Genomic DNA, 22,183 nt, shown 5'->3' on the forward strand with positions numbered 1-22,183 from the left:
TTTTGACATCTGCTGATGTGTCAGGGGAATAAATTATAAAAGTACTTCACTAATGCTCAAGTTTCCATGCTGTTCAGGCCCTAAAAAAGCATGGACTATGGTTACACCAGACATCGGCCTAAATGATTGATTAAAGAGGGCATTGCAGGCAGTTTTTGCCTTTTAGCATCAATACCGCCCATCTTTCTCCATACCTCGATGCCCTTCCAGAATTGTTTTTGCCAGATTGTCCGACTGTGCTCACTTTTTCTTTTTCCTTGCAATAAGTTTGAGCTTTTCCCCTTCACTCTGTTTTCTGCAGCATGGGCAAAGCTAACATTTGGAGACACTGTCTCCCACATGCCTTGATGTTTAAAGCACAGAGCTTGAAAAACCAGATAGGCAGGTTTCAATTCCAGCACCTGTATAATTCAAAAACAATTTGCACCTTGCAGGGGCAGGCAGAAGGAACAATATCGTGCATTTACAGGTGGGGAAACTGGAGCACATGATCCAAGGTGTCTTTCACAGGGGCAGAGCTAGAGTAAAACCTTGTGCCCAAGGAGGCGTGGCTATTGTCCTGTATGTTTATTACATTGTGAGCTCCGCAGAGCAGGGAGGGTCTCTTGTGTTTTTGTACAGCAGAGGATTCCCAGCCATATACCCCCAAGTCCTAAAAACCTCCTCTCCTAGAGCCACAACACCTGCTTCTATTGTATTCCTCCTCTGCAGTTTTCAGGGCAATGTAGTGTAGGCAGACCTGATGACTGTTACTGCAAGGCAGCGCCCTGACTGGGAAACGTTCCTGGGAGTTTGGCCTTGTGTTTTTCAGTCAACTCTGGTCAGCGCTGGCCAGGCCGGTGCAATTCAGCAGCTAAGCTGGCCTGGGCTCGCAGAATTATCCTCATTTTACCTATTTCTGTGGGCCATTTTGTGCTGGTCGCTGTTGTCTGCAGTTTATGCACATTAAGACACTGTTTATTTGTTTTGCCTGTTAATAACATTTTAGAGTTGAAGCAGCAGCCTCCTCTGTCGGAGAGTAAAGACCGAGTTAAGCTGTTTAAAGTGTCCTGGAGACAGAATGGTAAGCCTTTTTGGAAAATTCCTACAGCCTGTGCGGCTTTAGTCAAGGGATGGAAGATTAACCCTTTAGCGACAGCTGTACTGAATACCGCAGGAGCTGTGAATATGCACACTCACCACCAGTTGGCAGCTTAACATCAAAGAAACTGCAGAATAAAGCAGGAACACTGGGAAAAGCTGCTGTGGAAGCAGGAAACGGCTGTAGAGAAATCATTTACAAATGCTGCCAGTGCTCCCTCACAAAAGCTTAAATCTTAAGAAGGGAGAGGGAGGCACCTTTCCTAAAACTGGCTAAAGAAAAGAAGCAATGATAGATGGGTGGCAACTTCCTATATACACGTAATCGTTCGACGCCATGCTGTATTTTCCTATATCGGACTCATCTTTCATTCTGTGCATGTCGGTGTGCAATGGCCACAGAGTAGCCAAGAAGGTGGGATACAGGAATAGGGCATGGACAACAGAGGTGACAAGCTAGCTAAATCCAGGGCCCAGGAGAGAACAATGCTCCCTCTCCGGGCAGATCTATATATTCTGGAATAATGCTCTTAGAAACCACAAAAGGTGTTTCCAAAACGTATGGACTAGGCTGTGCGTGTAATTACTCCATCTTTTTTCTACCCCGAAAGTAAGGAGCTGAAGGTGCCCCCTGCTCAATTTATTGACGAAAGCCTTCATCGCACTCTTCCCCTCCCCCCATGCTTTTGTTTCCTTAAACCAGTTAACTGCAGAAGAACAAAAGGCTTTGAAGTTCTGAATATGGTCTTTCCTGGGCACGTGACAGGGACGATCAGACATGGGTTATGGCACTAAGAAATCCTGAACTTTGCTGCAGCTCGATTAAAAAAAACAAACAAACCAACAACAACAAAAAAACCCCAACACAACCCACATACACAATCTTGGTTGTAACAATTACTCAGAAAAGTGCCATTTTTCAGGGTAGAAGGTTGTATGTCGTCACAGCGGCTTGCTGCGAGGCTACAATTACCTGGCACTGAGTCACCTCTGCCCAGACCCCTCCGAGGCAGAATTTCCTCACCCAAAAGGGGGAGGGGCGATGACCCTACAGAACCTTTGCACGCATTTCCCACATTGGCACTGTGGCCACAGGGCTCTCTGCCCCAGAGAAAAACCACATGCACCTGAAAGGAGATGCTAAATCCCTCCATAGCTCTCTTCTGACTTGGGGTATGAGGTGGCATGTAAAAAATATATATTTATTTATTTAGCCATTTTATATACCGTCATTTCAAGTGAAGATCACAAGGGTCTACATCATGACATAAATATGATAGGCAGACAGTTCCATTCACTAGGTGTGTTCATAAATCATACATTGACTAAGGTCATGAGGGGAGGAAGCAGGGATAAGGTAGTATTTTTAACAAGGGGGGGGATAAGAAGAAAGGGGTAGAGAGAAGAAATCCCAAATATATGGATTTAGGCTGAGCTGGAAAGTACTGAGGGATGGAGTTCTTTAGCTGGGTTCATGGTGAGTTTTGTTCATGAAGGGGCAAGTGCCGATTTCAGAAAAGTTAGGTTAGGTTGTAGGCATTTTGAAATAACCCCCCTGCACACATACACACCACTTTAGCAACACCCCAGGCCAGCGGGGTATCTGAATAGCATCCCGAGAGCTCTGCACCTGAGCATCAAAGGCAGTGCCATCTGGAGACGTGCAAATTGTAACCAGGATTAGGCACACTACACAGGGACTGAAAGCCATAGCACACCGGGATCGGACGGTTTGGTTTTCCCAAACACTTCCAGCAATTCAAGCACAGATCAAAAAAAAAAAAAAATTACCTACAGCCTTTCCTCGCTCCCCCCAGGAACATTTCCCCCTTTCACTTTTATTGAAAAGGGGGAGGGGCGGGGAATGGCACTCGTGCAAGGAATGGAGCAGAATTCAAGCCTCAATGCAGGGGACGAAAACATATTGGGGGGGGGGGGGGTGTACACACCCTTTCCCATCCCCAGAAAAAAATAAGAAAAGCCACCTTTCCTTTTCCGCAGCCGGGAATTACCCGCTTGCACTCCCTCCGCCACCACTGCCCCCCTTTCTTACCTAATTCAAACATCCAATCCAAAGCAATAGTCCCATCCCCGAGTGGCAATATTTTATTCATGCCCCTCGGAACAAAAGAAAAGCCACGGGCAGGAGCAGGGCCAGGCTAATCGGAATTACAGGAATAAATCGCAGGCAGGGAATGACATCACTAGCCCGGCCTGGTTCCTTCTAACCGGGCAGAGCCACCCCCGGGGGGGGGGGGGCAGCTTCAGCCCGGCCGTAGTGGAATCCGAGAGGGGAGGCGGGGGAGCGGTCCCCATCCTTTCTCCCCGAGCCCCGGGATCGCTGCAAAGGTCCCTCGGCTTCACGTTAATGATTGATTAGGGGGGGAGGGGAGCGAGGTTTCACTCCCAGGATGTGCGCGCGTGTCCTCCCTCTCCGGGTTGGGGGGGAGCGACAGGTGAGAGCCCCCCCGGTGTAACCGTTTCCCGCCCCTACCTGCTCCGGAAGACTTGGCCAGCGCCCAGCTCAGGCTGGCCAGGACCTTGGCCCTGCCGAAGTCGTACTGGTCCAGGGGCTTGATCTCGGGCACCAGGAAAGACTTCTTCATGGCGCCGGCGGCCGCCTCCATGCGCGCGGGGCTGAAGTGGCGGGCGGGCGGGGGCGCGCGCTGACTCCGGCATCGCCGGCCGCGCTTCCTCTTTCCCAGGTGCGACTCTCCTCCCCTTCCCATGTGATCTCTGCCATCAGACGGAGGAGGGACCGCGGCGGCCCGCCTCCCCGCAGGTAATTACGCCGGCCCGCTTCCCTGCAGGCCTGGCCGCCGAACAGGGGGGGGGGGGGAGGAAGGACCTGCCGCGCGCGCGCGCGGCGCGATTTCACGCGGGCTCCGCGCACGGGCGCGCGACCAAGTCCCCCAGCTGCGGAGCGCCAAGAGGCAGCGCGGGGCCGTCTGCTTCCCTTTCACCTTTCTGGCAGGCTCTCATCAGGGAGCCATCATGCACAGCAGCACCTCATTATTCCCCTCCCCGGCTCCCCTATTTTTGTAGCGATGCACACTCTGGTGGCAGAGAGCACGGTGTGTGCGGCTCACTGCAGGAGGACAGGGGTGGGAGGGCACGCTAGAGACTGGCATGCGAGTGCAGGAAGACCAAGATGGCTGCAAGACAGGCCAGGTCTGCCTGCTGTCTGTTGTGCTTCCTGCATGTTAGGAGATGAGGCTTCAGGGGAGGCACAAGGCTGGCCAGGCTGCAAGCCCAGAATTGTGCCACTGGCAGTAGAGAGGAGGACCCTGCTCATGAGGTTCCTACAGCAATCAGCTGCGCATCCTCGCCTCTACCTGGGACCCTCAGGGTGATGGAGCTGAATGCCATTGCTTGGGTGAGCTCTGTATCCCCTGGCTCAGCTACCAGGGCCTCCGCAAACTGTAAGTATTTAGCCTGCTCCTTCAGCTCTCTCCCTGTCAAAGAAAGCAGAAGGTCCTGTGAATACTATTCTCCAGTTTCATGCTCCAAGACAACTCATTGTGTTTCTCGGGCTGGGGGATCATTTTGTCGTTGGTAGCTTGGAGGATTAGTGGTTGCTAAAAATGAGATGGAACATAAGGTGGTTGTTACATTTGAGAACCGTATCATTCTGTAACCCCTGTTTGGTTAGGTGACTTCCAATCCCTGCCTGGCCAAGCAGTGGAACCCCCCCCCCCCCCCCAAGGTCTTCTTTCTGAAAAGAGTTGACCAGCCCCTCTGTGAAGGGAACAGCTTTTACTTGCCTTGTAAAAGCCTCAAATGTGATCATTAAGGAAAAACAGGGTACCTTTTTGATTCAGATAAAATCACTCTAGGCAATCAAGTCTGGCTGAGGCAAATGAATTTATTTTCAAAAAAAATAAAAATCCACAAAGCAGATATCATATAGCCCCATCCACGGTTTCATAAGGACATTAGAAGTTGCCATACTGGGTCGGACCAAGGGTCCATCAAGCCCAGCATCCTGTTTCCAACCGTGGCCAATCCAGGCCATAAGAACCTGGCAAGTACCCAAACATTAAATAAATCTCAAGCTACTGATGCAATTAATAGCAGTGGCTATTCCCTAAGTCAACTTGATTAATAACTGTTTTTTAAACCCAGCTATACTAACTGCCCTAACCACATTCTTCAGCAATGAATTCCAGAGCTTAATTGTGTGTTGAACGAAAAATAATTTTCTCCAATTTGTTTTAAATGTGCTACTTGCTAACTTCATGGAGTGGCCCTAGTCTATTATCTGAAAGAGTAAATAACTGATTCACATTTACCCGATCTAGTCCTCTCATGATTTTATAGACCTCTATCATATCCCCCTCAACCATCTCTTCTCCAAGCTGAACAGGGAGCCATGCCCCTTATCATTTTGGTCACCCTTCTCTGTACCTTCTCCATCACAATTATATCTTTTTTGAGATGCTGCGACCAGAATTGTACACAGTATTCAAGGTGCGGTCTCACCATGGAGCGATATAGAGGCATCATGACATTTTCCGTTTTATTCACCATTCCCTTCCTAATAATTCCTAGCATTTTGTTTGCTTTTTTGACCGCAGCAGCACACTGAACTGACAATTTCAATGTGTTATCCACTATGACGCCTAGATCTCTTTCCTGGGTGGTAACTCCTAAAATAGAACCTAACATTGGGTTATTTTTTTCCTATATTCATTACCTTGCACTTGTCCTTATTATATTTTATCTTCCATATGGACACCCAATCTTCCAACCTCGCAAGTTTCTCCTGCAATTTATCACAATCCACTTGAGATTAAACTACTCTGAATAATTTTGTATCATCCGCAAATTTGATAACCTCACTCATCGTATTCCTTTCCAGATCATTTATAAATATATTGAAAAGCACCGGTCCAAGTACAGATCCCTGAGGCACTCCCCTGTTTACCCTTTTCCACTGAGAAAACTGACCATTTAATCCTACTCTCTGTTTCCTGTCTTTTAACCAGTTTGTAATCCACAAAAGGACATCACCTCCTATCCCATGATGTTTTCATTTTCTTAGAAGCTTCTCATGCGGGGCTTTGTCGAACACCTGAAAATCCAAATACACTACATCTACCGGTTCACCTTTGTCCACATGTTTATTAACCCCTCTATAAAGAAAGTAGCAGTTTTGTGGGGCAAGTCTTCCCTTGGGTAAATCCATGCTGGCTGTGTCCCATCAAACCATGTCTATCTAAATGTTTTGTGATTTTATTCTTTATAACAGTTTCCATGATTTTTCCCAGCACTGAAGTCAGGCTTACCAGTCTATGGTTTTCTGGATCACCCCTAGAACCCTTTTTAAATATTGGGGTTACATTGGCCACCCTCCAGGGCAGGAAGGTAAGGAGAGACTAGGCGAGCAACATGGGAAGCAGAGAAGAACTGAACGCGTGGAACGTTAGAACTGAAGAATGTTGATAGGGCTCGGCCAGTGAGGTGAGGGCGCGGTTCACGGAATAGTCCATGGACCGTCGAATGTAACAGGTAGTCAGAAACAAATAAAATGTTAGGAATTATTAGGAAAGGAATGGAAAATAAACAGAGGATATTATACCTCTGTATCAGTCCACAGTGTGACCCCACCTTGAGTACTGTGTGCAGTTTTGGTCACTCCATTTCAAAAAAGTCATAGCAAAATTAGAAAATGTACAGAGAAAGGTGACCACTTCTCCTACTGTACACCCCCCCCCATGTCATAGCACCCCTCATCTGAGAATGTAAATCACTAAATGTATATTACTATCTTTGTGTCCGTCCCCCCCCCCGCGTGAAATTAATGCCATTTGTACATAATCAGTTTGCTGTTACTCCCTGTGGGGTTTTTTTTTTTTTTTTTGTAAAGCCTGTTGCTTCAACACGTTTTCTCCCTCCCCTGCGTGAACTTCACGCTTTTATTACATGGTTACTCAGTTTGCTGTTACCCCCCTGTGTTTATTGTAAAGCCTGGAGCTGCGTTTTGTTACCTGTAAACCGAGGTGATGTTCCCAACGTGCCCCGGTATATAAAAATACTTAAATAAATAAATAAGACATAAGATTTGTCATACTGGGTCAGACCAAAGGTCCATCAAGCCCAGTAACCTGTTTCCAACAGTATAGATTTCAGGTTGCTTATCCCAGGGATAAGCAGTGGATTTCTCCCAGCCTCAAGGGGAGGTGCTATGGAAAAACCCAGGGCAGGGATCTAGGGCCATCTAGTGGAGACCTACACCTCTATCATATGACCCCTCAGCCGTCTCTTCTCCAAGCTGCAGAGTCCTAACCTCTTTAGCCTTTTCTCATAGGGGAATCGTTCCATCCCCTTTATCATCTTGGTCGCCCTTCTCTGTACCTTTTCTAATTCTGCTATATCTTTCTTGAGATGCAGTGACCAGACCTGCACACAATACTCAAGGTGCAGTCACACCATGAAGTGATACAGAGGCATTATGATATTCTCTGTTTTATTCTCCATTCCTTTCCTAATAACCCCTAGCATTCTATTTGTCTTCTTAGCTGCTGCTGCACACTGAGCAGAAGATTTCAACGTATTATCAATGACACCTCGACCCTTTTCCTGAGTGGTGACTCCTAATGTGGAACCTTGCATTGTGTAGCTATAATTTGGGTTACTCTTCCTTTAGTGCATCATGTTGCTCTTGTCCACATTAAATTTCCTTTGCCATTTGCATGCCCAGTCTCACAGTGTTTTTCAAGATCCTCTTGCAATTTCTCACAATTCTCTTCAGAGGGATAGCTATGTTAGTCTGTCAACTCTGCCCACGACAACACCCTCACAGGACCCAGCAACATCCAGGGCTTATTCACCTGCTCCTAATGTAGTATACATCCTTGCCTGCCAGCAATGTCCCTCTGCTAGCTAGGACAAACAGGTCAATCCTGAAGGAAAGAATAAATGGACACAAGTCTGACATTAGAAATGGCAAGAACCAGAAACCAACAGCAGACCATTTTCAAGCTTCCAGGACATTCTCTATCTGACCTTAAAGTTGCCATACTCCTCCATAAGAACTTCAAAGGAACACTGCAGCGTAAAACTGCTGAATTGGAACTCATCAAAAAACTTAACACCGTAACCCCAGGTCTGAACAGAGACAATGGCTTCATGACTCACTACAAATGTCTATGAAGTTAACTGTTCTCGGCTCATTCGGTCTTTTCACACCTACCTCTGTTGTCAGGAGGCTATACTCTAATGCTATTGACACTCTCTCCACACCAAGCCCTGCCTAATCCAGTGTTCTGTATAAATATATATTCCCCCATCTCCTGTATATCACTTCATGCATGACAGACGACGTGGACACTGTCCTCGAAAGCTCATGCTTCAATAAATTGGTCACTATATGATGCTCCAGACTCCTGTGATTTTTCTTTTCACAATCCTCTTGTGATTTAACAACTTGGAATAATTTGGTGTCATCGGCAAATTCGATCACCTCACTCATTGTTCCCATTTTTAGGCCTTTGATAAATATGCTAAAAAGCAGTGATCCCAGGGCACTTCACTATTCACCTTTCTCCACCAAGTAAATTTACCATTTAGCTTTGCTCTCTGTTTTCTATCTTTTAACCAGTTCCCAATCTACAATAGGATACTGCCCCCTATTAATTTCCTAAGTCGTCCCTCATGAGGGCCTTTGTCAAATGCTTTCTGGAAATCCAGATACACTCTATCAACTGGCTCACCTTTATCTACAGGTTTATTTATACCTTCAAAGTAATATAGCAAAGTGGTGAGGCAAGACTTCCCTTGGCTAAATCCATGTTGGCTTTGTCTCGGTAAGCTATGCGTATCCATATGTTCAGTAATTTTGTTCTTTATGATAGTTTCTACCGTTTTCCCTGGCACAGACATCAGACTTGCTGGTCTGTAGTTCCCTGGATCTACATTACATTGGCAGCCTTCCAGTCTACAAGCACCGTAGATGATAGTTTACAAATTAGCAATAGCAGGCTCACAATTTCATTTTTTAATTCTTTCAGCACTCTGGGATGTATACCATCTGGTCCAGGTGATTTACTACTCTTTAGTTTGTCAATTTGCCCTATTATATTTTCCAGGTATAGTGAGATTTGTTTCAGTTCCTCTGAATCATCACCTTTGAATATCATTTCTGGCATGGGTATCTCTCTAACATCTTCCTCAGTGAAGACCGAAGCAAAGAATTCATTTAGTCTCTCTGCTATGGCCTTGTCATCCCTAAGTGCCCCTTTAACCCCTTCCTCATCTAATGGTCCATTTGGCTCCTTTGCAAACATTTTACTTTGAATGTACCCGAAAATGTTTTTATGAGTTTCTGCTTCCATGGCAAGCTTCTTTTCAAAGTCTCTTTGCCTTCCTTATCAATACTTTGCATCTAACTTGCCACCAGTGCTTATACTGTTTCCTTCTTTCTTCATTGGGATCCTGTGGGAAACTGAGCAATGTTTCCCAGGCTGGAGGGCACTAAGCCACATAGACTCCAGCCTTTTTCAAAAGCACTTTCATTAACATGAACAGTACTTCAACAACAAAATGACTGCCTACTTTGCGGTACACTTCCCATTCCCTGGGCTTTGGGGGCAGCAAAGATGTACAGGAGCTGCCTCTCCTAGAAACGTAGGGGCCTCCTGAACTCAGCTGGGCTTACACTCTCTTATGCTCCCCAGCTGGTCCTGTGCTCTGTGGGATTTAAGGTGGATCAGGCATCTAGCCTGGTCCTGCATATGCAACAAGGGGGAAAATGGGAGTCACTCCATTACAGCTCCCTTTTCCATTTCTTGAAAGATGTTCTTTTAGCTATTATAGCCTCTCTCTCACCTCACCTTTTTACCATGCCGGTAGGTGTTTAGCCTTGCTTCCACTTTTACTAATGCGTGGAATACATCTGGTCTGGGCTTCCAAGATGGCATTTTTAAACAAGGTCCATGCCTGAGCTAAATGCTTAACCTTTGTAGTTGCTCCTTTTGGTTTTTCCTAATCATTTTCCTCATTTTATCATAGTCACCCTTTTGAAAATTAAATGCTGTCGCAGTAATTTCTTTAATGTCCTCCCTCCACTTAAGTCACATTTTTTTCATGTTGTGATCACTGTTGCCAAGTTGCTCCCTGCTTCAGGTGCTACAACCGAAATGGTGCAGAGGACACACTCAGTCCCAGTTCACTTGCACCAGCCTTTTCAGCCAGGGGAGTGGATCTTTCAAGCGTGGGGCTGGGGGTTAAGAGGTTGAACATCTAGGGCCAAGGTATAGTAGGGGGAAAATAAAGTATCTTTCCTTTGCTCACTCTTGCCTTCTCTGGGGTGTACTCACTGGTTGCTGACCTTGCTGCAAGGACCACTGGACAGTCGAGTGGGGCATTGCAAAATCAAAACTTTACTGTAACAAAATCTCCAGCTCTTCCATTAATCTTCAAAACAATTCAGGTGCACTTTTGGTCTCAGTCCTGCTCCTCTGACTGAGTAGCCCTTAAGGTGGCAGGCACTACCAGGGACCCTTTTATCATTAGGCAGGGTGAGATGGGCACCTCTGGTGGCGGCAAAACATTCCCTCCAAAATACCCTTGCAGCAACTGCTGGCAAGAAGAGAATCCTGCATGGCCAAGCCATTTATTGATGTGCCAGTGATTTTGTTTGCTATGAGGATTGATATTTCTGGTTTTCCATGGTTTTACTGCATACGAGGTCTGGCTTGCTGTGGTTTCTGTTTTTTTGTTTTGTTTTGTCTGCACATTTCTATTTATACTTTTATTGGGGTAGATATTCGAAACATAGCCGGCTATCTAAGTTATCCAAATAGATTTATCCGGCTAACTTAGATGGGATATTCAGTTGCACATCTCTTAAGTTTAGACCTGCTGTGGAGCAGGTCTGATTCATCAAGGTATTTTCCCATAGACACAGAATGGGAGAAACGCCTTAGTGAATCAGGCAGTTAGATGGGTAACTTATCCTGCTAAGTCTGAATATCACTACTTAGCCAGATAACTTATATGGCTAAGTAGCCTCGCCCCATTATGCCCATTGCCCGCCCACAAGTTATCCGGCTAAAACTTAGCTGGATAAGTGACTTATTGTCTAAGTGGCAGCCGCTGAACATAGCTGGATATTCAGTGGCCACTACGTAACCAGATAAGTCCTATCATCATTGATTTTTAAAAAGGGCTCCAGAATGATCAGAGATACTATAGACCAGTGAGCCTGATGTTTGTGCTGGACAAAATGGTAGAAGTGTTCTTAAAAAATCACTAGCCATATAGACATGGCTTAATGGGGGAGAGTCCACATGGTTTTAGCAAGGGGAAGGCTTGTTTTACCAATACTTTAGAACTTTTGATGGTATAAACAGATAAAGGTGAACTGATTGATATAGTGTATTTGGATTTTCAGAAAGTATTTTGACAAAGTTCCCCACAAGAGACTCCACAAGAAGTTACAAAGTCATGGAATAGGAGGCACTGTTCTAGTGTGGTTTGGTAAATGATTAAAAGGCTAGAAACAGAGGTTAGGACTTCAGGCAGAGCCAATGGGAAGGGCCGTAGGGATGTGCATTTGTTTTAAAATGAATGTACATCTGAAACAAATGGGTCCCATTCGTTTCATTCATGGGGGTCCACAAAATGAATGGGGAAATCCCATGAATGAAGCATATCCCATTAGTTTAATTTGTTTTTGCCCCATTTATTCCTTTTGAGTCTATTGCTTCATAGGAATGAATGAGATGGTAACAGGAGAATTTCTTCACTGTACTAACAGTTACAAAATATTACTGTAACCATCCCAGCCAGCCCATTGATGTTGGCATAGCAACCAACCCTTCCCTGTGAGTCATGCATGATATCACAGCCTGATGATGGTGATCCTGCGACCTGGTATGGGGTGGGGCAGTGCTGCAGCATTTCTTCTCAGACTTTCTTCTGAGAGGAGATTGTACATTCTGCTCTGTTCTCACAGGTCACTTCTGCTTCAATTTTAATAAAACTCTGTTTGGCTGCCTGGTCTGCTGCTTCGGCAGTGCTGCACTGGTGTCACCCACTGTGGTGTCACCTCTATCCAAGGGTTCACATTCACACCAGCCCCTTTATCACTTCCTAGGGGATCTTCCTGCCACCTTTTCTGCTTCAGTCCACCTTCTTGGTGCCTTAGGAGAATGCTGATGCCACTTTTGCTGCCACTTTGCATCTGGTGCTGCTATCAAGGGTATATACCACGGTTGCTGGTGTCCTCTTTTAGAACCTTGGAGTGATTTTCCCCACACTAGCTTTCTTCTTGGTTTGTTATACTGGATTGTTGTGTTCTCAGAACAAAAATGTGAAAAAAAGACAAAAGATACAGATTATTACTACTACAGCATCTGTTCTAAAGTTTTTTTTTGGGGGGGGGTTCCCCCCTTTCTATCCAATTGCAGTGCCAGCCTGGTTCTCCCACTCTGTTTGTTTGTTGATAATATTGGGGTGGATTGTCCATAAGTCCTCAGTCTGAAGGAAGAAATACAAGCAGAGCAAAAAAAAGGAGAGAAACCATTTGTGTATTCTGAATGTAATGTTTCATTCAGACAGCTCATTTCACAAGAAAATCAAAACTCCACCCAATAGCTAGATCAAGTTCAAGCAGAGAATCAAAGAAAAGTTTATGCCAAGAAAATTATACCTATCACAGGTCATTTTTTTTTGTACTAAATCTGATAATTGGCCAGTATACTTCTGCAGAATGACTGGCATCTCCCATGCCACTTTGCTTCGCTGCTATATGCCTCATGGTACATCTTGAGGGTCTTTGTGCCACTCAGCCTTGCTGCCATGCCCAGACTTTACACATCCGGCGTTCCTTCTGCCACTTTACTGCCAGTACTCCAGATCTTATACCTTGAAGTGTTCCTGCCACTCTGGCTAGCTGTTTTACAACTACGATGTTGCTTAGGTGTTTTGATGCCACTCTTTGTGCTGCTTTGTCCCTTTATCATAGCTAGGGTTTTGTTCTGCCACCGTTTCTGCTTCTTTCCCCTTTCATTGTGCCTTAGGAGAATGCTGATGCCAATTTTGCTACCACTTTGCCTCTGGTGCCACCATCAAGTTGTTCACGCCACAGTTACTGGTGCCTTCTTTTAGAGTCTTGGGGTGATTTTTCCCACACTTTCTTCTTGGTTTGTTATACTGGGTTGTTTTCTTCCCAGAACAAAAATTAAATAAAAAAAGACAAAAGATACAGGTTATTACTACCACAACAGCTGTTCTAAAGTTGTTTTTTTTTCCCCTCTATACATACACAGACCCAGCCCGGTTCTCCCACCCTGTTTGTTTATTGAATTTATTGGGGTGGATTGCCCACAAAAGTCCTCAGTCTGAAGGATGAAATAAAGGCAAAGCAGAAAAAGGAGAGAAACCATTTGCATGTTCTGAATGTAATAATAGTTTCATTCAGACAGCCCATTTCACAAGAAATCAAAATTCCACCGAGCAGCTAGATCAAATCCAATTTGGGAATGTAATGACAGCGTTTCTTAATAAAGCAAACCTTTTTCAACACTAGAAAATCCTCGCTGCCGGAGAAACCATTTGCATGTTCTGAATGTTAAACATTTTCCTTGAGATAGCTCATTTCACATGAAAATAAAAATTCCACCCAGCAGCTAGTTCAAGTAGAAGCCAAGAACGTAAGAAAATCTTATACCAAGAAATACAGAGCAGAAAAATGAGTGGAGAAACCATTTGTGTGTTCTGACTGTAATAACAGTTTCATTCAGCCAGTCCATTATAGAAGTATATCAAAATTCCATCCAACAGCTAGATCAAGTTCAAGCAGAGAATGAAAGAAAAGTATAATTTTCTTGGCATAAACTTATCACAGTTAATTTTTTTTGCATTACATTTGATAATTGGCCAGTGTACTTCTGCAGAATGATTGGCATCTCCCATGCCACCCTGCTTTGCTGCTATATGCCTCAGGGTACATCTTGAGGATCTTTGTGCCATTCAGCCTTGCTGTCATGCCTAGACGTTATACCTTTTGGGGGGGGGGGGTTCTTTCTGCCACTACTTTACTGCCAATACTCCATATCTTATACCTTAAGCTGTTCCTGCCACTCTGGCTAGCTGTTTTACAACTACTATGTTGCTCTGAGATTTTGATGCCACTTTTGTGCTGCTTGGTTTCTTTATCATGGCTAGGGGTTTTTCCTGCCACATTTTCTGCTTTGTTCACCTTTCATTGTGCCTTAGGAGAATACTGTTGCCAGTTCTGCTACCACTTTGTCTCTGGTGCCACCATGCCACAGTTGCTGGTGCCCTCTTTTAGATTATTGGGGTATTTTTCCCCACACTAGCTTTCTTCTTGGTTTTTTATATTGGGTTGTTTTGTTCCCAGAATAAAAATGTGAAAAGGACAAAAGATACAGGTTATTACTACCACAGCATCTGTTCTAAAGTTTTTTTTCCCCCTTCTATCCAATCTCAGTCTGAGTCTGGTTCTCCCACCCTGTTTCTTTGTTGATTATAGTGGGTGGATTGTCCATAAACGTCCTCAGTCTGAAAGAATAAATACAGGCAAAGCAGAAAAAGGAAGAGAGAAACCATTTGCATGTTCTGAATGTAATTTAGTGTAATAGTTTCATTCAGACAAGGCCATTTTACAAGAAAATCAAAATTTCACCCAGCAGCTAGATTAAGTTCAAGAAAGGAATGCAATAATAGCTTTCTTAATAAAATAAACCTCAAGAATACCAGGAATGCCTCACTATGGAGAAACCATTTGCATGTTCTGAATGTAACAGTATCATTCAGCTAGCCCATTTCACAGGAACATCAAAATTCCACCCAGCAGCTAGATCAACTTCAAATAGGAAATGTAAGAAAAGCTTATGACAAGAAAATGATACTTTATTACAGTTCATTTTCTTTTACTGAATCTGATATTTGGCCAGTGTGCTTCTGCAGAATAACTGGCATCTCCCATGTACACCTTGGGATTCTTTCTGCCACTGTGCCTTACTGCCAATATCCCAGACCTTACATCTTTCCATGTTCCTGCTATTCTAGCTGTTTTTTCACCTATAATGTTGCCAAGGTGTTCCTGCCATTCTGGAGTGCTTTGATGCCACTCTTTATGCTGCTTTGTCCCTTTATTAGTGCTAGGGTTTTTTTTTTTCCTGCCACCTTTTCTGCTTCATTCCCGTTTCATGGTGCCTTAGGACAAAGCTGATGCCAATTTTGCTGCTCCTTTGCCTCTGGTGCTGTCATCAAGGGTTCATACCACAGTTGCTGGTGCCCTCTTTTAAAATCTTGGGGTATTTTTCCCACATTAGCTTTCTTCTTGGTTTGTTATACTGGGTTGTTTTGTTCCCAGAACAAAAATGAAAAAAAAAAAAAAAAAGACAAAAGATAAAGGTTGTTGCTACCACAGCATCTGTTGTAAAGGTTTTTTTCCCCCTTTCTATCCAATCACAATCCCAGCCTGGTTTTCCCACCCTGAATGTTTGTTGATTATATTGCAGTGGATTGTCCATAAATACAGACAGAGCACAAAACGGAGGAGAGAAACCATTTGTGTGTTCTAAATGTAGTAAGTTTTTTTCCAAAAGCTCATTTCACAAGAAAATCAAACTCCCTCCTGGCAGCTAGATCAAGTTCAAGTAGAAAATACAATAATAGCTTTCTTAACAAAAGAAACCTTTTTGAATACTAGGAAAACCTCACTGGGGGAGAAACCATTTGCATGTTCTGAATGTAATAGTTTCCTTCAGCTAGCCCATTTCACAGGAAAATCAAAATTCCTCCCAGCAGCTAAATCAAGTTGAAGCAGATAATGTAAGAAAATCTTATGCCAAATAAATACTTATCACAGTTCTTTTTTTTTTTCTGAATCTGATAATTAGCCAGTGTGCTTCTGCAGAATGACTGGCATCGCCCATGCCACTCTGCCTTGCTGCTATACTCCTCATGGTACTGCTTGGGGGTCTTTCTGCTACTGTGCTTTACTGCCAATACCCCGGACCTCACATCTTGCTGTGTTCCTGCCACTCTGGCTGGCTGTTTTACACCTATCATGTTGCTAAGGTGTTCCTGCCATTCTGAGTGCTTTGCAACTATCATGTTGCTTTGTTGTTTTGATGCTATTCTTTGTGCTGCTTGGCCCCTTTATCAGTGCCTAGGTGTCTTCCCGTCACCTTTTCTGCTTCATTCCCCTTTCACGGTGCTGTGGGATGCTGATGACACTTTTGGTGCCACTAAGCTTCTGGCGATGGCATCAAGGGTTCATGACACAGTTGCTGGTGCCCTCTTTTAGAGCCTTGGCATGGTCTTCCCACTTTAGCTTCCTTCTTTGCTCCTCTGGCTATGCCATGGACAACGCCTGCCAATGCTGGTATCCCTTTCTCCATTTATGGAGCCTTAGGCTATTTAAGCCATATTTTTGTGCCACTTTGACAAGGTCTAGGTACCTTAGAGTTCTTTCCCCCTGATGAGAAAACACCAATTCTGGAGCCCAAAATAGGCTGCAATGCTTCCCCTATTGACTTTAATGGCTAACGAAAAAATGAATAGCACATGAAAATGAATTTGTTCTTCTCATTTGAAACTACTGAAGCAAATTTAGGTTCCCTTGAAACAAATGGAAAAATGAAACCATTTTTTTCCTCCTGCACATCCCTAAAGGGTCACAAAATGTGCCCTTACCCGCAGAATCTGCTGGGCCTTGATAAATCATCGTAGGAGACCAGGGAAGCCACAGTGGTGTAGCGAGGGGGAAGGGGGGCCAAGACCCCTGGTGCTAGGGACCTCATCCTGCCCAGTCAAGAAAAGGCCCCCTGGTCACTGGGGGATCCCATCCCTCCCAGCGGCCCAACTGATGGAGAGGAACTGGAGCAGCCCCGGCACGACCGGGTGTGCACACCCTGGTGGTGACAGCGGTAGCAGATGAGGCAGTGGGGCCGCCGGCAGACCCCAAGCAGCCGGCGCCCCAAGGAGAGAGGCCACTGGCTGCCAGCGGAGTTCAATCCACCGGCAGCCAAAAATAAAGAGGACTCAGTGTTGTCTTTTGTATCTTATGTGTTCAACTTTTCCTGCGGGCACTCACAGCTTCTGCTCCACATCTGCCTCCTCCCCAGTGCAGGAAAGCCAGCAGGCCGTGGAGGAGCCCATCCCACTACAGCCTGAAGTCAGGAGAAGGCCCGTGGAGCTCATCCCACCATGGCCCAAAGTGAGGATAAGGGCGTGTGTGCATGTATGTGTATGTATTTCTATATGAGAGCTTGTATGTGTTTTGTCTGAGAGCCTGTGTGTGCATCTGTGTGAGTGCCTGTGAGAGCCTTTTTATCACTCATAGGCACACATACATAGTGTGTCTGTGAGGGAGAACAGATCCTGTGTATGTGTGAGAGAGGGAGTGTGTGAGAAAATGAATGTGTTATTTTGTGTGTTCGTGTGAGAGAGGGAAGATAATGTTTATGCAGCCCTACTTCCCCCAATCCATGACAATCTCAGGGTGTCTGGAAATCAAAAGATATCAGGTATGGAGAGCAGGAGATTTTTTAAAATCTCTATTAGTTTTAATTATTGGGTGTAATTTGATTTTTTTTTTTGTTGATTTTGAAATATTTTGGGATTGCTTTTTAGAAATAGTAGATCATTTTGTAATTATTGGATTTCTTATTCATCAGATGTTTTGAAATATTTTATTGGTGTTTGGGAAATGTTGGATATTTTATTCATTAACTGGTTTGAAATATGTATTTTTATGAATATGATTTTACTATTATGATTGTTTTGTATTTCTTGATTTTATTACTTCATGTTTTTATGAATAATGGTAGTGTTTCTATTTTTCCATTGTTGCTCTGCATGTAGAGACTGGCTTGTTGTGGGTTCCAGTTCAGTTCTCAGCACATTTCTGTTTATACTTTCTGATCTCTTTTATTCGGTATTTGTGACCGAGATGAGGTATTCTGCTACCATATAATTTATCTGTAGGGATCTATAGCAGTCTGGTTTCTTCTGTTCTCCTAATAGGAGGTGTATTGCTTTTCTAGGGCCTGGTGTTGCCATTTCATAGATACAGTTTGAGTGCTGGCAGTTGGTATGGGAGGTTTACTATATTGTAATGGTAATTCTCTTTATTCATGGCTTTCTGAGGGCCAAGCCCACACCCAACACACATTACAAAAAGTAATTGTCTTTTGTGAGAGTTTTCTGGTTGGCATAATAAATGTATAATTGAATTGTGTGTGTCTGCAGAGAGTTTGTGTGTGTGCAAGACTGTACAGTTTGCCTAAGATATATAATACCCTTCCCTTGACAATGGGGGTGGCTGTCCGTTTAAAAATATAGATTGCTGGAAGGAGTGGGCTTTATTTGATGGGCCCAGGACAGAGACTGAATGAATCGTGGGGGAGGCAGCACAGTAATTGTTTGCACAGCCGTTGTGTTTGACTGGCCGCTCTAACCTCCGGCCCAAGGGGGGCCCTTCAACGCCCCTGCCGGCAGAGATGCAGCCAACCGCCATGCAGGCCTGATGCGGCATGCAAGGGACGCCGGTGGTTCAGTCCTTTTTAAAGGGCCCACGGCGCCTCTAGATGACATCACAGGCCCGTTACTACTTAAAGCCTTCTCTGCCTCAGACGTCTTGGCAATAGGTCTCACTCATTGGAGTAGCTGTTTGCCATGCTGTTCCTGGTTCCTCGTCTGTCTTCGTTCCTTTTGCTATTCCACCTTGCCTTCCTCCCTCCGGATTGACTCCTCGGCTTGACCTCAGCTTGGACCTTGGCTTCATCTTCGTTTGGATTCCTGGCTTGACTTTGGACCTCCTTTAACTTCGTTGGATTGCTGCCCGCCCTGACCTCTGTTTGTTCTCGTCGCTGCTGTCTGTTGCCTGCCCTGACCTCTGCTTGGACTGACCTTCTTGCTGACCTACTACTTCTGTGACAGATGCATCACTGCACAGAGGCCCGCGCCTAAGTCCAGCCAGCCCCGGCACCCAAGGGCTCAACCTAAAGGGAACGAGGACTGGTATTGGTGAAGGTCCTGTTGGGCCTCTGCTCCAGCCAGCTCTGCCTGCCGATGGTGAAGACCTGCAGGGCGCCTCCCTGTGCATAGTGCCAACTTCATTTCGCTCCAAGGGTCCACATCCGCAACAGTTTGTGTGTGTGGAGGAGAGGGGTTGTTACCAGCCTGTGTGTGTGTAGAGGAGAGGGAGTGGGACACGTGTGCATGTGTGTGTATATGAAAGAGAGGGAGTCTGTGCACCTGAGAGAGGGAGCCAGTGTGTGAGTGTTTGTGTGTGTCTCCGTGAGCACGAGGATGAACGCGTGTGAATATGAGAGGAGAATGTTTGTTTGTTTTTGCACCTCCCAGTGAACTGAAGTCAAAATTTCCCAAGTATGGAGAGTGGGTGATTTATTTATTTATTTTTTTAATCTTTATTGATTTTAATTATTCAGGAGTTATTTGAAGTGTGCACTGTTTTGAAATATCATATTGGTGCTTGGGAAATTTAAAATATATTGAGAGTTTTTAATTATTGGATGTTCATCTGCTGTTTTGAAATATTACTTTTTATTAATATGGTTTTACTATTATGATCGATGCCTTATATTTCTTGATTTGATTGTGTGATGTTTCTGTTTTTTCATTGGTGCACTACATACGGAGTCTGACTTGTTGCGGTTTCCAGTTCAGTTTATGTCTGCACTTTTCCATTTATACTTTATGGTTGCTTTATTCGATATTTGGTGAGGGTCTCTCTGTGTTATGCATGTGTGATTGAGGTTAAGTATTCTGCTAATGTGTCATTTTTCTGGAGGGATCTATAGAAGCTTGGTTTGTTCGGTTTCCTCATAGGAGGTATATTGGTGTTTTAGGGCCTGGTGTAATGTGTGCAGGGTCACCTTTTCATAGGGTGGTAACTGTTTGAGTGCTGGCGGTTAGTGCTCTTTTGGAATGGGAGGTTTATTATATTGTAATTATAATTCAGTTTGCTCATGGCTTTCTGAGGACCAAGTCCACACCCAACATGCGTTACAATAGTCCTAATACCTTATGGGTTCCAAGGGTCTTTTTGGCTTTTATGCAGGGTTCCTGGTTGACACCACAGCAGTGCATGGACGGTAAATATAATATATCTATCGTATTTTTACTTCAAAAGACTGTACTCTGAGTGTTTTTTCATGTAAAATCTTATTATAAATGCATAATGTGAAAGTGTGTGTGGAGAAGGCCGTGGTAAGGGGGGGAAGGCTGGACGAGTCACTAAGGGTGCCTAATACCCTTGCACTGACCCTTAAAATATTTATTGGGATAAAAGTGAAAAAATGACTGGGTGAGGGGTCTGGGAGCCAGGAGGGTGTTCCCCAGCTGCAGATAGACTGGGCAGTTGGTGGACTCATTGGGAAAACTGGTCTTTTCCTTCTCGCTTGCATTTTACAAAATGAGGAATTCACATGATATCCAAAATATGAGTTAAATCTTCTTGTGTAAATGCATAACTATGCGCATGGAGCAGATTTGTGCCACGTATCCAGATAAATTTGGACTTCCCCGGGTAAGTGGTGGCTTTGATGCCACTTAAATGGATGGCTATCCACAAATATGCGTGAGATTTGCTTCAAGGAGGCAGCAAACTAATGGCGTGCTCTTTCTTTCTATGTTACTATTACTGCTGCAACTTGGGTCTAATATCCAAAGTAATAGTAACATAGAAAGAAAGAGCACGCCATTAGTTTGCTGCCTCCTTGAAGTAAATCTCAGGCATATTTGTGGATAGCCTGAAACCCCAACCGCCTGGAGGTCCCCCCCCCCCCGAGGACACGTACGGGAGCCCCCTGCATTAGAAAGCGGCCAGCACCCGAGCAATTGACGTGTGGGTCTCTCGAGTTGCCAGCAGAGGGCAGCACAGTGCCAGGTTACGCCTGCCGCCTGCCTTGTGTGCAAAGGGCTGGGCGGCTGGCAGGGCGCATGCCCAGCCCCTGCTCGCAGCAGCCGAAGGCAGGGCCTTAGCAGCGGGGGGAACCGGCGGAGTCCTGAAGCGGAGCAGCGCTGCCCGGCCAGGTGCGTTCTTTGCCCCTTTACTTCGTGAGCTGTCATTAGTAACCGAAGACCTGTTAAACCTCTCTGCCAGCTAGCCTAGCCCCAGAGGGTAGTGGGGCTGAAACCTTTTAACTTTCTCGGGAGGGAAAGGTGAGAGCAGGCAGGGCCACTGCTTAGCTACTTTGTTACCCTGCCCAAACAGTTCCTGTGCTGGCCCTCCCTCCCGTTTTCTAATGTTTTTTTCATTTTATTTTTTCAATAACCACATACTAGGAACCAAAATAATAAACCAGAAATCATCTGCATGCAAAGGAAATGATTGAAATTGGTAACCTGCTGATTCTAAACCATAATAATCATTTAGGTAGGAATTTTATAGATCGTTTCTAATACAACTGTTGAAGTTGCCGATCCCTCTGCTCTTTTCATTCGTGGAGATTTCCAGCTTTGCCCTATTTTTTTGGTACAAGAAAGTTGCTGGCTTGAAAAATGAACCCTTCCTTGCCTTCAAGGCTGTAAAATCACTGACAGTCCAGCTGAACAGGATTCTGCCATTGGCGATCTGAAGTCCTGTTTCATTTGAGTTTAGACAAATCTCGTTTTGCTCCAAATTCACTTTACTGCTGCCAAGCCTTTGCAGCAGGTGAGAAGGGGGTATGTATGTGATCAGTTCCAGCAAGGGACTTTGTACAATTCTCTGGAGTCCCAGTGACTTTCCAGGGTTGAGACTGGCAATAGCTTTCCGGTCACTTTTGAAGAAGATTGACGAGGGGAATGTGTTACATGTCCAGGTTCATTTGGATACCCTCTAAATCGACTGCATACTGTTAAAACTGGGTCGTCCACCAATGTGACTTTGACGCAAATGAAACCTGCTTAGGAATGACAACCCCTGTGTGTGCTGTCTTGATTTAGAAGCAGAAATGAGTTTCTCTTCCCCCACCAGTTGATTTCTTTCCGAGAGCTGTTGGGCAACAGCCAGATATAGTGGTAAGAAGGAAGCTGCAGGAAAACATTCTCTTTAGGGAAGAAGTGATAAGGAGAAAACAAGGCATGGATGAAAGAAGGCCAAGCCTAGTGACGC

At 44.9% G+C, this 22,183-nt stretch overlaps 2 protein-coding genes and 1 long non-coding RNA gene across 8 annotated transcripts in view; 1 reads left to right on the plus strand and 2 right to left on the minus strand.

The window, feature by feature from the left end:
• Positions 1–3,815, minus strand: part of CAMSAP3 (calmodulin regulated spectrin associated protein family member 3) — a 97,752-nt gene extending 93,937 nt beyond the window's left edge. Inside the window, 1 exon segment of the mRNA XM_029584460.1 lies at positions 3,575–3,815. Coding sequence (XP_029440320.1) covers positions 3,575–3,707 — 133 coding nt within the window. The 5' untranslated portion in view covers positions 3,708–3,815.
• Positions 3,751–22,183, plus strand: part of LOC115080634 (cytochrome P450 4F22) — a 71,107-nt gene continuing 52,674 nt past the window's right edge. For 2 of the 5 annotated variants that reach the window (XM_029584940.1, XM_029584937.1), the window contains exon 1: positions 20,969–21,120. Coding sequence is in view for 1 of the 5 variants with exons in the window: in XM_029584942.1 (XP_029440802.1) it covers positions 4,433–4,502 (70 nt within the window). In the remaining 4 variants the exon portion in view is untranslated. Of the gene's footprint in view, positions 3,863–4,236; positions 4,503–20,968; positions 21,121–22,183 lie in introns of those variants that run through there. The other 3 variants (XM_029584938.1, XM_029584942.1, XM_029584939.1) reach the window with 3 other exon arrangements.
• Positions 12,567–22,183, minus strand: part of LOC115080653 — a 54,152-nt gene continuing 44,535 nt past the window's right edge. For both annotated transcript variants that reach the window (XR_003853624.1, XR_003853625.1), the window contains exon 3: positions 12,567–13,251. This is a non-coding gene — a long non-coding RNA (uncharacterized LOC115080653). The remainder of the gene's footprint in view (positions 13,252–22,183) is intronic.

Source organism: Rhinatrema bivittatum, chromosome 19, assembly GCF_901001135.1.
Source record: "Rhinatrema bivittatum chromosome 19, aRhiBiv1.1, whole genome shotgun sequence".
NCBI lineage: Eukaryota > Metazoa > Chordata > Amphibia > Gymnophiona > Rhinatrematidae > Rhinatrema > Rhinatrema bivittatum.